The 13,516-nt window shown below is 46.3% G+C and overlaps 2 protein-coding genes across 2 annotated transcripts in view; one reads left to right on the forward strand and one right to left on the reverse strand.

The window, feature by feature from the left end:
- The window catches only part of Snrnp200 (small nuclear ribonucleoprotein U5 subunit 200), a 30,865-nt gene extending 22,219 nt beyond the window's left edge, over positions 1-8,646 (forward strand). Inside the window, exons 33-45 of the mRNA XM_052724472.1 lie at positions 57-235; positions 394-545; positions 1,346-1,454; positions 2,137-2,245; positions 2,636-2,825; positions 2,917-3,081; positions 3,256-3,377; positions 3,601-3,744; positions 3,840-4,016; positions 4,289-4,449; positions 4,532-4,613; positions 5,549-5,641; positions 5,743-8,646. Of these exons, the coding sequence (XP_052580432.1) occupies positions 57-235; positions 394-545; positions 1,346-1,454; positions 2,137-2,245; positions 2,636-2,825; positions 2,917-3,081; positions 3,256-3,377; positions 3,601-3,744; positions 3,840-4,016; positions 4,289-4,449; positions 4,532-4,613; positions 5,549-5,641; positions 5,743-5,886 (1,827 nt within the window). The 3' untranslated portion in view covers positions 5,887-8,646. The remainder of the gene's footprint in view (positions 1-56; positions 236-393; positions 546-1,345; positions 1,455-2,136; positions 2,246-2,635; positions 2,826-2,916; positions 3,082-3,255; positions 3,378-3,600; positions 3,745-3,839; positions 4,017-4,288; positions 4,450-4,531; positions 4,614-5,548; positions 5,642-5,742) is intronic.
- Positions 6,808-13,374, reverse strand: Ciao1 (cytosolic iron-sulfur assembly component 1). The gene is made up of 7 exons (XM_052724474.1): positions 13,079-13,374; positions 12,611-12,759; positions 12,225-12,336; positions 12,037-12,125; positions 11,645-11,846; positions 10,591-10,678; positions 6,808-9,062 (listed from the first exon to the last, which is right to left on the reverse strand). The coding sequence occupies exons 1-7, from the start codon at positions 13,215-13,217 to the stop codon at positions 8,822-8,824; spliced, it is 1,020 nt and encodes a 339-aa protein (XP_052580434.1). The 5' UTR covers positions 13,218-13,374; the 3' UTR covers positions 6,808-8,821.
- Positions 13,375-13,516: the final 142 nt, after the last annotated feature.

Here is a 13,516-nt window from a genome sequence, read left to right on the forward strand (position 1 = left end):
CCCTCCTTCTTCAGGTCCAGTGACCTCAGTGTCTTGTCTTCTCCCTTTGTTTTCAGGGCTTCAACATCAGCCATACCCAGACTCGCCTGCTATCTATGGCCAAGCCTGTGTACCATGCTATCACCAAACACTCACCCAAGAAGCCTGTCATCGTTTTTGTCCCATCTCGCAAGCAGACCCGTCTCACCGCGATAGACATCCTCACTACCTGTGCAGCAGACATCCAGCGGCAGAGGTGGGGTGTGCTCTAATTTCTGGGGTGGGTAGGTGCACGAGGATCATGTTTAGTGAAGCTGCCCCCTGCTCTGGGTGTCCTGGGTGAGGCAGGGACTGAGGCTGGGCCCACTACATACTGCAATGCCTCTGACCTGTGCTTGTTCTTGTTCTGCCCAGGTTCTTACACTGTACTGAGAAGGATCTGATCCCTTACCTGGAGAAGTTAAGTGACAGCACGCTCAAGGAAACACTGTTAAATGGGGTGGGCTACCTACATGAAGGACTGAGCCCCATGGAGAGGCGCCTGGTAGAGCAGCTCTTTAGCTCAGGTAAGAAAACCTCATGGCAACCAAAGCTGTCCCAGTTGTATGTATTAAACTTTAGGATGTGGATGGCATTTCTCTTTTGAATAGTATTCATTTCACAGTGCTAACAGACTACTGTATGTCTTACCTCATTAGATTCCTCTTAAACGCGTATGATGTAGTTGAGAGAGATACCCCTCCTTGCAAGGTTAGAAAGCAGGCAGGCACATAAGCTGGTCCCATTTCAGAACCTGGTTTTCTGGGGTTTGGGGCCACTGGCCAGTAGACCTTAGTTCTGTGTGGATACAAGACTGGTGGGGTTAGAACTCGAGATGGCTGTGGATTTGTGATTCTTCTCTGGTTGGTTGCCTCTCGTCTGCTGCCCTTTGTTGACCTGTGGCATTTTATGCCTTGTTCACTGTTCTGGCGCTATGTGGCAGAGCCTTGGTGTAGCTGATCCCGCCAGTCTCTCACTCTTTGAATCTGCCTGGTTTGGGTGTGCTGAGAGTAAGTTTGGTTTTGCTGTCTTTGGCTAACTTACCATGATTGGGTTGGTGTTAGCTTTCACCATCAGAGGCTGATCCACCAGGCAGTGCGGGTCTTGCTTTCCCTGGGTTTGAGTTCTCTAGAATTGCTTTGTTTCTTCTAGGATAGTCAATAGTGTGGTGCTGCCTTTCCCCGCACTTCATTAGTGTCAGACCTTGTTCCTAGACAGCCTCACTCAGAGCTTTGAAATGGAGCACAAGGTTGGCCGCTGCCTGCCAGTGAGGCAGATAGTTTCTGGAAACCCTGTCCTCAGTCTTCCTCTCTCTTCCCATGCTTAGGGGCGATCCAGGTGGTGGTGGCTTCTCGAAGTCTCTGCTGGGGTATGAATGTTGCTGCTCATCTAGTGATCATCATGGATACGCAGTACTACAATGGCAAGATCCATGCGTGAGTATAGTTGCTGTGGACATTAACAGCTCCCCCTCCTAAAACCAGTGTAAATCTACAGACACAGTCTAAGGAACTAAACATAGTCTAGAGTCCCTGTAGATCAGGGTTAATTTTGGGGTCCCAGGAGGTAGACTTCTTTTTAGTCATTGTACCTCTATCTCAGCAGTTTGGAGAGAAGACCTTAGAGACAGCAGGAAAGGGGGGTTGTTAACCTACTTCCCACAAGGTCACACCTTTGTCGGTTTGCTGTTTCTCACAGCCTGAATAACTTTTTTTTTTTTTTCCAAAAATGCAGATTATTTTGAAATTAGTTTTGTGAGTTTAAAATGTCTGAATCTGGTTCTTGCTTTGGGATTTAGATTACTTTTTAATCTGAAACACACAGCCCTTAAACTTGACTTTAAGTGTGGTCCTTTAATAGGATGTTATTTTGCTTCTGGCCTTAGGTAGGTTTGCGGCTTTGGTTCAAGTTCATTGAGTAACACATGCATGACTCTTTCACTTAGAAACTAAAATAATGTGTAGGTAAGCAAATGAAATGCATCACTAAGCACACAGGTTCAGGACCAGTTTTGCTTTAGTTTGACCTTCTCTCCCTGCCTTCATCTTCTGTCCCTGTGGCTGAAGACAGACAGGCAGGCCTCCTGACATGTTTCCTGTTTCTCTCTTCTGCCCCCAGCTATGTGGACTACCCCATCTATGATGTGCTTCAGATGGTGGGCCATGCCAACCGCCCCCTGCAGGATGACGAGGGGCGCTGTGTCATCATGTGCCAAGGCTCTAAAAAGGTCAGTTAGGAGACCTTGAGCCTTTGAACAGATTCTCGAATCTTTTCTGAAATGTCTTTAATAAACTTTTCAGTCCTTTCTGTCAGTTGCTTTTGTAACAAGCTGGAGCCAACACAGAATTTTGTTCTTTGTTTTTGCTCCTGCTGGTGATTCCATGTCTCCACCGGTTAGTTGTCTTTCTTCATGCATTGCTTCCTGCTCCAGCTATGTGGCTTGGCGTGTCCCACTCCTGCTCTGTATTACATGAACTGTTTTCTAAGTGTCTCTTCTATTCGGCTGTTATATACATAATCACACAGAGGCCATTCATTCCCTGTTGGGTTGCCCTTCATCCTTTATGATCATGTTGTCATCGATTCTTTTTTAATGTCCCCCTCCCCCAATCCACAGGATTTTTTCAAAAAGTTTTTATATGAGCCATTGCCAGTAGAGTCTCACCTGGACCACTGTATGCATGACCACTTCAATGCTGAGATAGTCACCAAGACCATTGAGAACAAGCAGGATGCTGTGGACTACCTCACCTGGACCTTTTTATATCGCCGAATGACACAGAACCCCAATTACTACAACCTTCAGGGTCAGTGAACTAAAGAGCACACACTGCCCTTGGAGGTTTTCACAGCTCTTGCTAGGCAATATCTTGAGACTTCCCTCTTACATCTCCACAGGCATATCTCATCGTCACTTGTCTGACCACTTGTCAGAGCTGGTAGAGCAGACCCTCAGTGACCTGGAGCAGTCCAAGTGCATCAGCATCGAGGATGAGATGGATGTGGCCCCTCTGAACCTGGGCATGATCGCTGCCTACTATTACATAAACTACACCACCATTGGTGAGGACCAGTGGTGCATGGGCTTCTGAGTCTGTTGGGATGAGATGTGATAGCCAGTATTTGTCAGAGAGATGAAACTGCAAGAAAGCAGTGCCGCCAGGCAGTTGATTCTTGTTAGTCTGTTCCTTTCCCCCTCTCAATTGGCTCTTCCCACATTCTCTCATTTTCTTTCAGAGCTCTTCAGCATGTCTCTCAATGCTAAAACCAAGGTTCGAGGACTTATTGAGATTATTTCCAACGCGGCAGAGTATGAGAACATTCCCATCAGGCATCATGAAGACAACCTGCTACGCCAGGTGAGGGCATCTGCTTTAGAAGACCATTCAGGAGTAAAAATTTGGCCCATATACCAAAGCACATGGCTTCCTGTCACAAATACCCTCATACATTTCTCTTACCTCTCTCAACCTCATACAGCCTTCCCTCTAGAGTCGGGCAGGGCCACATGGTGTGTTTGACCTGAACAGGTCTCAGGTAGGGTCCTCTGTTTATCACCAGCTTTTTTTCTTTCCCATCTAGTTGGCTCAGAAGGTTCCCCACAAGCTGAATAACCCCAAGTTCAATGATCCACACGTGAAGACCAACCTGCTACTGCAGGCTCACCTGTCCCGAATGCAGCTGAGTGCCGAACTGCAGTCAGACACTGAGGAAATCCTTAGTAAGGTAATGTGGGTGGGGTTTGGAGGTTCACTGGCCAGTGGGGGCCTCAGAAGACTGGCTTCCCAGCCCACCTGCTCTTATATTCCCTCTCCATACAGGCAATCCGGCTCATTCAGGCCTGTGTGGATGTACTCTCTAGCAATGGGTGGCTCAGCCCTGCTCTGGCAGCCATGGAACTGGCTCAGATGGTCACCCAAGCCATGTGGTCTAAGGACTCCTATCTGAAGCAGCTGCCACACTTTACCTCAGAGCATATCAAACGTTGCACAGATAAGGTGAGCTAAGACCTAGAGTGCTGGGTGATGAGCTTGAGAACAGAAAGTCCTGATCTGCAGGTAGATTGTGGGAGGCAAGCATTAGCAGGGGAACTGGTTCCTTTGAAGGAGTCCCATCTGAATCGAGATGCTGAGAGGGGCCAGAGTGGTCTGCATTCTTTCTAAAGCTGTTTTTAGATGACTTGGCAGTGTGGGAGCAGCTCTTTAGAGCCAGTGGTACTTGCTTGTGGCATGTGTTCTCTGCTCCCCTGACCTCAGCATACCCACTATAGGGAGTGGAGAGTGTTTTTGACATCATGGAGATGGAGGATGAAGAACGGAACGCATTGCTTCAGTTGACTGACAGCCAGATCGCGGATGTGGCCCGCTTTTGTAACCGCTACCCGAATATTGAACTGTCCTATGAAGTGGTGGATAAAGACAGCATCCGCAGGTGAGACAGGAAGTGCCAGGAGTCCTGCCCTGGGGTCTCTGCCCACAACCACAGCGCTCATATATTGTTTTGCTTTCACCAGTGGCGGGCCAGTTGTGGTGCTAGTGCAACTGGAGCGAGAGGAGGAAGTCACAGGCCCTGTTATTGCACCTCTCTTCCCACAGGTATGTCCTAGCAGCTGGCTTTGCCACAAGTCCATTTGAGGCCTTGTTCACTAGCTAGGTCGTAGGAACAGGATACATTTCCTACCAGCCGAGAGGAGTCTGGGGGTAATGAACTCACAAGGCTGAGTATTCATCTCAGAACCATGGATTCTTTTTCTTTTTTTTGTCTTTAAACAATTTAGGTGGCTGGTCATTGTTAAAAACATCAGGCAGTGTTAGTATCTCTCTGACTTGTAAGATTACGTTTGTTTCTACAAATGGCCCCAGGACACTTGGACTTTTCTACTTGGTCTTCCAGTTATATTTCACTCAGGTTCTACTTGCATATTTGTTTTTAAATCAACAGGAAGAAAGTCTCATCTTCTTTATGTGGGAGCATTGAAGGTTGGGTGCAGCTGCTAGATAAACTTCATGTACTTCTATAGACAAGTTATTTAGGTTTCTAAGGAAAGTGCCACTGGGGCATATGGGCTCTACTGTGGCCAACAGAGAGGGCTTCTCCAGAGAGAGGATGTCAGGAGAGGTCCCACGGGCTTGCTTTGTATTCTCTCTGCTGCAGGTTTATCTCCACATTACGATTTTTCAGTTAGCTTGCCTCGCACCTAAGTTTCTTAAGAACTTTAAGTTTGTATGCCTCAAGGCTAAATTTCTAATAATATAGTTTAGATTCAGTGACAAGCGTTAAATAAAAAAGGTGCCTTAGGTAATGGAAATGAGGTAGAACTGAAAAGTTAGTCTAGCTGCTTATTTGAAGAGTAAGTCCTTTGGGGATATGTTTAGACTGCTTAAAAACTCTTAAGTCTATCAAGTTGTGTTTCAGGAAGCAACTGTGGAGAGCTTTAATCTGAGTTTTGTTACTGTTTCATAACCATTCTCACAGTTGATTGTAGTCATCAAGTTTTCTATGCTTAAGTTCTTGGCTTTGATCCCTGTAGAAACGTGAAGAGGGCTGGTGGGTTGTGATTGGAGATGCCAAGTCCAACAGCCTCATCTCCATCAAGAGGCTGACCCTGCAGCAGAAAGCCAAGGTGAGTGTGTGCACTCAGTCCTGCATCTATCCCTGGGGTTGGACAGGTGGGTTGCCTCCTCCCAGGTCCCCACTAACTTGATTTCTGCCTGTTCTCTTTAGGTGAAGCTAGACTTTGTGGCCCCAGCCACAGGTGGCCACAACTATACCCTGTACTTCATGAGTGATGCTTACATGGGATGTGACCAGGAGTATAAATTCAGTGTGGATGTGAAAGAAGCTGAGACAGACAGTGATTCAGATTGAGTCTGAGGCATTCTCTCGTGTGTGGGGACACTGAACCTGGAAACAGGAATATGGACAGTTCAGGGGGAACTGGTTTTGGAAACCAGGTCTGTCAGCCTGAGGTCTGTCCATTCAGGTTGCTGCTGTTCCCAGTTACTTTCCTACTCTGGACCAAGCAGTTCAAGCTCTGGGTCTAGTATTTTCAAGTGTCATGTCAAGCATAAACTATGTACAGTAGTTGGAGGCTTTTTTTTTTTTTTTTTTTTTTTTTTTTGTAGTTCCTTGAGTCACACATTCTAATAAATTGAAAAAAATGTTATGTCCTAAATTTTTTTCAACCAAACGTCCTGGCCAGAAAAACTCATTTTAGCACTGAATCTTCCTATCAAGTATGTGGAGGACAAACTTGCCCTCTACTGAAGGACAAAACAATGTCAGACAGCTAACTCCTGGGTCATGCAAATGACCTCAGCCTCCTTTATAGGTGTTGCAAAGTTAGCGGCATGGCAGTAGGAGCTGACTCCATCTTGGCCAACAGGTAGGGCTTCTCATGACCTGTGTTCTGAAATTCTTCCCTCCGTGGTTAAGATGCACTAGGCAGGGCCAGGCGGTGGTGGCACATGCCTTTAATCCCAGCCCTTGGGAGGCAGAGGCAGGCAGACTTCTGGGAGTTTGAGGCCAGCCTGGTCTACAGAGCTAATTCCAGGAAAGTCAAGGCTACCCAGAGAAACCCTGTCTCAAAAAATAAAACAAAAGATGCACCAGGTAGATATGACTCTAGTCTCCTTAAAATGTCCTCTTACCACATTCTCACACCTACAACTTCAGATGTTTGCTTTCTGTTCTTCATGAATAACCATGAATCACTGTGATTCATTTTCTAGGCCAGCAGTTTTCAAATGATGATTTCAAGACCCCTTACCCTTCAGAAAACTAAGAGCAGAGCCTCAAAAGCTTTTATTATCTAGGTTATATTCATTGATACTTGTTATAATAAAAATTAAGGCAGTCCATTTCAAAATAACCTCATTAACATATTTTAGGAAAAATAAATTCTTGAGGAAGAATAGCATGGTACAGTGTTGCAGTCATTTTACATCCTTTACATAGAAGCCAGTTAGGATCTTTAGCCACTTCTATGCCCATCTATTGTGTGCTCGAACTGAAGCATGTCAACTTCAGAGAAAAGAGTTTTCAAATAACTGGCTCTCCATTGCTACTATGCAAAACTGAATGTGAAAGTTTCCTAGAGGCAATGTAGGGTCTACAGCTGCATCCATGCATCTTATACTATTAAACCTACTACCCCATCTTAGAGTCACTGTCCGAATATAACATTTTCCAAATGACCCATGTAACACCAGTACATGGGTCATTTGGAGAACGACCTATGAAATTCCACAGATCTCAAGATGTTCATGCAGTTCACTACTCATTTGCTAATTTCATTACCACTAAAGTTTGTTACAAGTTTTCAGAAATTCTGTCTTTTAAACATTTACCATTAGCAGTGAACACTTAGTGAAAGGTTCAATGTGTTCATTTTTCAGAAACACAGCTAAAGAGCCAAGCCTAAATACTGTAATTTCCTAGTTCTGGTAAAGATGGCATGCCATGAATAGCTAACTTGGCTTGTAACAACGTCCAACTGCTTTTCCTTAAGACCATCTTACTTGTAGAGGGGCTAGATGGAATTTTCTCATTTGTCAGTATGAGAAGTGTTCTCAGGGGTCAGTGTTTAATAATAATTAGTCCTCTTTCTTGTCTAAGAAGCTAGCTCCGTTCCTACTGTGGGAACAAGACAGCGAAGACTGATGGCTATCTAACTGGTGCCACTCCTGGACCATGTAAGGTGTTGACCCTGCAAGGGACCTAGGACTCACAGGGATCTGCAGATTACTCTAGCCACTACTGTTCTGGATACTGTTTCTGCTGTCTTTCAAAAAAAAGCTAGTCACAATTGTACAGTGCCAAAAATTAAGTGAAGGCTCCAGCTTTGGAGACAACCCTCACCACTCTTTAGAAGGCTTATTAGACATTAATTACTCTTTTCCCTGAAAAACACCACATTGGCAGCACACACATGCCATAGTCTTTTACTTGTTTTTTTTTTTGAGACAGGACCTCTGTCTACTTGGCTGTCCTGGAACTCATTTTGTAGATCAAGTTGGCCTCTGCCTCCTGAGTGGTAGATTATAGGTGTGTGTCACCACACCCAGCCTGCTGATGTTTTTTTAGAGGGCCACAAGCTATTGTCTAAATGTTTTCTGCCCTTTACTGAAAATCAATTCTCTCTTTAGGGGAGTTCAGTTGCCACCACAGCATAATGTCTCAAGAGGCATATGAGGGTTTCTAAGGAAGAGCAGAGGTGTTCTTTTACTCTGAACAAACTTTGAACGTAACTGTTTTTTGAGAAAGGGTCTTGTATAGTCCAAACTAGTTTGAAACTTGTTATGTAGCCAAGGATAACCTTGAGCTTTTGATCATCCTGTCTTTGCTTGAGTGCTAGGAAGACACCATAACTGGCTTGCATGTCTTAAATGCAGGGACTTCTCTTAGAAATTGGGAAGGAGGGACCCATTTAAACAGTGGAATTATAAATGATAAATGACCTTATTTATAAAATAGGAAGTGGGGCACAGGTGGATTATTTCTATAAAGCTCATAATTTCAGAAAGCTTTCAAACACATTTTCCTATATACATACATAGTGATTATAAATACTCTATTTACCCCCCAAATGTAACACCATGCCCTAAATAAAGCAAAATTTGTAACACAGCGTACTTCTGTTCCATGGCTCTGTCCCATGGCTCTCTCACATCAAGGAAGGGAAACAGTGAATGGTCCTGTGGCTTCTACACATCCAAACAGAAGGCATAAAGCTAAATGAAGATTAAGGATCCTTCAGGTCCTCTTGATGACTAGGAAAGTCTTGGCCAAGTCAAGCTATAGCTCAGAGGCCTGCAGGTTGGTGATATTCCCAGAAGGCCACCTCCCCATCATCACTACAAGAGGCCAAGAGTCCTGGCTCCTTGGGATTCCAAGCCACACAGTTGACGTCCTGGGAATGGGCCTGACGCAGATGAGCCGTCAGAGAGAAGGTAGGCTGCTGTGGATCTGAGCCTGGATCCTCCTCAAACACTCGGATGGCATCATCCCCACACGCTGTAGCCAGGGCCCCTGTCAGCTGACACCTGGGAGGAACATACATGTCACTGGGTAAGCAAATTAGGGAGAAGTGTTCCACAGTCCCAGGCCTACCTTCTTCCCAAACCTAAGGCCTCAGCTAAGCTGTTTCACAGAAAAGCTTTCCTAAGCCATCACACCAACAAAGGCCCTCCTAGTCCTCAGGGGTTCCCATCTGGTTGCCCCAGCTACAGATGAGACCAAATCACACTTTCTCCACTTGGCGTAAGCACTTGCCCATGTCACTGCATCCTTAACCTCCTTTTAACACTGACATTAACAAGTTTCACCATAATTTAGTAGAACTTACTTTAAAATAAACATTGAAGATTCCCCAATTGCCCATCACTGTATAAAACTTGAATCTGGAATGTTCAATTGCCTGTTAGTAAGTTAAAACACCAGCAAAATTCCAATTGCTTGAGTGTTGTTTTTTTCTTCAAGACAGGGTTTCTCTGGGTAGCTCTGGCTGTCCTGGAACTCACTCTATACACTAGATCTGCCTGCTTCTACCTACTGAGTGGTGGGATTACAGGTTGCACCAGCACCACCCAGCAGGTTTTTTTTTTTTTAAAGGATTTTTTTTAATTGTTGTAAGATTTATTTTTCTTTTATAGGTATTTTTGCCTATATGTATGTCTGTGTACCATGTGTGTATAGTGCCCACTGAAGCCAAAAAGGGTGTCAGATCCCTTGGAACTAGAGTTACAGACAGTTGTGAGCAGCCATGTGGGAGCTGAGAATTGAACCTAGGTCCTCTAGAAGAGTAGCCAGTTTTCTTAACTGCTGAGCTATTTCTCCAGCCTCAAATAGGTCTAAATTTTTTGTTGTTTTGATTGCTTTTTTTTTTTTTTTTTCTGAGACAGAGTTTCTCTGTGTAGCCCTGGCTGTCCCAGAACTCACTCCGTAGACCAGGCTGGCCTCAAACTCACAGAGACAAGTAAGGTTAATTTTAAGCGGTTAAATACATATCCCTAAAAAACCAACCAAACAAACAAAAAACCAACTCCTTAGCTAAAAGTAAATTTCAATTTCTGCCATAAACTTAATGCTTGGGGGTAGGGTGGGGCTAATTCTCCATAAAGTCAAAATACTTGAGTCCCATTTCATGGCATAGATATTCCCAGACATAAAGCTTAGATATATCACAGATTTTTCTCATGGTTGGAATTATTTCTAAGATCTAAGACTCAGGCCCAGAGTGGCCTTTAACCTCCACTCTTCTAAGAATGGGGCAGCTTTTCTAGTCTCCGTAAGAATCAGTTACTAAAGCACAAAGTCCACAGTTACAAATGCACATATTCTATGATATCTCAGGATGTCGCAATGCTATGTAAATTCTAAGGGTTGGTGCTGCCCTCAAAACCTGGGATCTTATCCCAGAAACAGTCTTAGGTATAGTCATCTTCCTGCTCCTAGAACCCCAGGCCAGCCAGTTGTAAACCAGAATAGCAGGCCTAATCTGAACAAATGCAGAGCAGCACAGGTCATGCCATCTCTAAAACCCCTGCTATAGGAATGTGACTGAGGTCTTACCAAGCAATGTCGTAAATGGTCCTGGTGTGGAAGCCTGACAAAGTGCAGATACATTTCCAGGTGGGGTCAGAGCCACTGCATGCCACCCCTGTGCGACAGAACTTTCTTAAGTCCAAGGCATTCTGTGTCCTGAGCACCCCTACTATTGCAAAGGAGAACCTAATGTGCCCTTCCTCATCCCACTGCCAATCAATGAGCCTTCGTTCCAACTGTGTTCCCACCCTCCTTGTCTGCCTTACACACTGTTGTCACCCAAGGATTCTGAGAAGGAAGCACCCCTATTCCACTACAGGCTGTATCTAACCAGTTAATCTGCCTTTTAAGGCCACTCACTAGCCACCCACCCAACGTCACTCCTCCCTTCTAGTCCTCTGCCTTGCCTCAAGGAATCCTGTTCTTCACGTTGTTTAGATATTCCCACCATCAGTCAACTCATGCTGCTGGGTTTTCTTTTCTTTCTTTTTCTTTTCTTTTTCTTTTTTTTTTTTTTTTATTTTTTGAGTCAGGGTCTCACTATGTAGCTCTGGCTGTCCTGGAACTCACTATGTAGACGGTGGCCTTGAACTCAGAGATCTCCCAGCTTCTGCCTCCCGAGTACTGGGATTAAAGGCCTATGTTACCACCATTTGGCAGCTTTTTTTTTTGGTTGGGGGGTTTGCTGCTGGGCTTTCAACTGAGAATCTTGTGTTACAGTCTCCTGTTAAAAATTCTACATGCCAGCTGGGGGCGCACGCCTTTAATCCCAGCACTCGGGAGGCAGAGCCAGGCGGATCTCTGTGAGTTTGAGGCCAGCCTGGGCTACCAAGTGAGTTCCAAGACAGGCACCAAAACTACACAGAGAAACCCTGTCTCGAAAAACAAAAACAAAAACAAAAACAAAAAAATCTACATGCCATCTTCAAATTTGGTTAGAAGGCCTTGTTCCACAAAGCTATCCCCAGTTCTTTCAGTGCTTCCCTGGAGATCTCCTGTGACCTCATGAACCCAATTTGTGATTCATGGTAGACTATAAAACTCTAAGGAAAGTGGTCTCCTTTGACTCCTGGACCCTCACCTTGCTCATTGCCTGGTAGATACTGGCGCCAAATGCGCACAGTACGGTCATCACTGCAAGATGCCAGACGCTGGCCACTGGGGTCAAAGGCCAAGCTCCATACAGTGGACTCATGACCTTCAAGGGTCGCACAGCAGACCCAGTCGTCCCCTTCTTCCTGGTACAACTTCACTGTGTCATCATAGCTGGCAGAAGCTAAAAGCTGAAAGTGGAAAAGAGACCCAGCATTTGTCTGTATGGCCCAGGAGGTACCCATGGTTCCAGTATCAAACACTGTCTGGACAGGACAGTCCCAAAGATCCCTATGGAAGTGAGGGTGATGTTGAAGAGTGCAGGCAGGCCGGGCACAAGCCTCCACATCAGGGTTCTTTCCTACCCCGTCTGATGCTCACCTCCTGGCTTGGGTGCCAAACCACATGCTTAACGTCCTGTGTATGAGAGTTGAGGACACTGACACATTCATACTCATCCTCTTCGTCAACTGTGGGAGAAAAAAGAACCAAAGAGCTGACCCTGTCAGGAGCAGAGATGAAAGTCAGTGAGCTGGTTTTCCACTGTACCTAGAGACGTCTGGACTCACCTTCCCAGACCCACACACTCTTATCTCTGCTGCAGGTAGCCAAGAGGTTGCCAGATGGGGCCCAGGCCACTGACTTGACCTCATTTTCATGACCCTCAAGAGTGGTTACACACTGGAAAGGGAAAAAGATTGTGAATTAATGACAGCCAGGAGTCCCAGTAAAACATCTAAGATCACAACCTTGCTGCTGAGACAGCCTAGACGAGCTTCGACTTGTGGCAGTCCTCTTGCCTCAGTGTCCCATTGCTGGGATTTGGTGTCATGAACTACCATACCCAGCTACCATGTCTATGGTATAAACATTAAGTAAAGGCTGTCCTCAAAGGGGCAGGTTGACCCAGCTGTGGGGTGCAGACAAGTAATTTGCTTCCATCCAGCCTGGTTACCTCAAAGTCATTCTGGTTCTTCTTCCAAATGCAAGTAGTAGCATCAAAGCTGGCAGAGGCCAGGTAATTTCCACAGGGGGACCAGGCCACTTTCCGAACAGTGCGCTGATGGCCTTCAGAAAGGACAGACTTGCAAATCCAGCTGTCACCTACAGGCAGAGAACAGGCTAGGCTCTGGAGCACCATCAATGCCATTCAATAACTGGTACTGAAAGTGGAACCCTGTCGGGTGACAAACTCAACCACCATTACAACGATGCAAGCGACTACTTCCTCTGGAAGGGGTCTTAAAACCGTCCAATTGCTATTCAGACTACTTTTCTCATTTTTCTTCCTCAACAAATATCCCAGTTCCCGCAACAATCCCAGACTGTCCGCTGACGCTTGCACACTCCTTCCCCCGACAAACCCTTTTCAAGAGTAGCGTCTTCCTCGGCACCAGGGTCACAAAGCCAAGCCAGGCCTTACCCTCGGTGCCCCAGATGCGGATTTTACGGTCGCCGCCGCACGAGGCCAGCAGGGTCCCCGTGGGGTTCCAGGCCAGGAACCAGCAGCGGGAGTCCGGGTGCGCCGGGACGCGGCTCTGCAGCACCAGTGCATCCTTCATGGCAGTGGCCTCGGGGTGAGAAAGAGGACGCCGAAAGCAACGTGCAGAACGCGGTGGCCACGGTAGGACCCAACGGTCGCCAGATGCCCCGCTTCTGCCACTGGGGTCGCCCTGGGAACTGAAGCGCCCGCTGCTGAGGCCGCACGGCCTTCTGGGACTTGTAGTCACTCCCCCTCACCTTCCACAACGGGAAGCCTCGCAGGACTGTCCCGAACTACGAGTCCCCTGATGCCCCGCGCGAGAACAGGCGGCGCGCGCACACAGTGACGCAAAAGGAGGGCAGAGCGGTGAGCCGGAGG

Source organism: Peromyscus californicus, unplaced genomic scaffold (genome assembly GCF_007827085.1).
Source record: "Peromyscus californicus insignis strain IS unplaced genomic scaffold, ASM782708v3 Scaffold_7__1_contigs__length_154581171, whole genome shotgun sequence".
In the NCBI taxonomy this organism is placed as follows: Eukaryota; Metazoa; Chordata; class Mammalia; order Rodentia; family Cricetidae; genus Peromyscus; species Peromyscus californicus.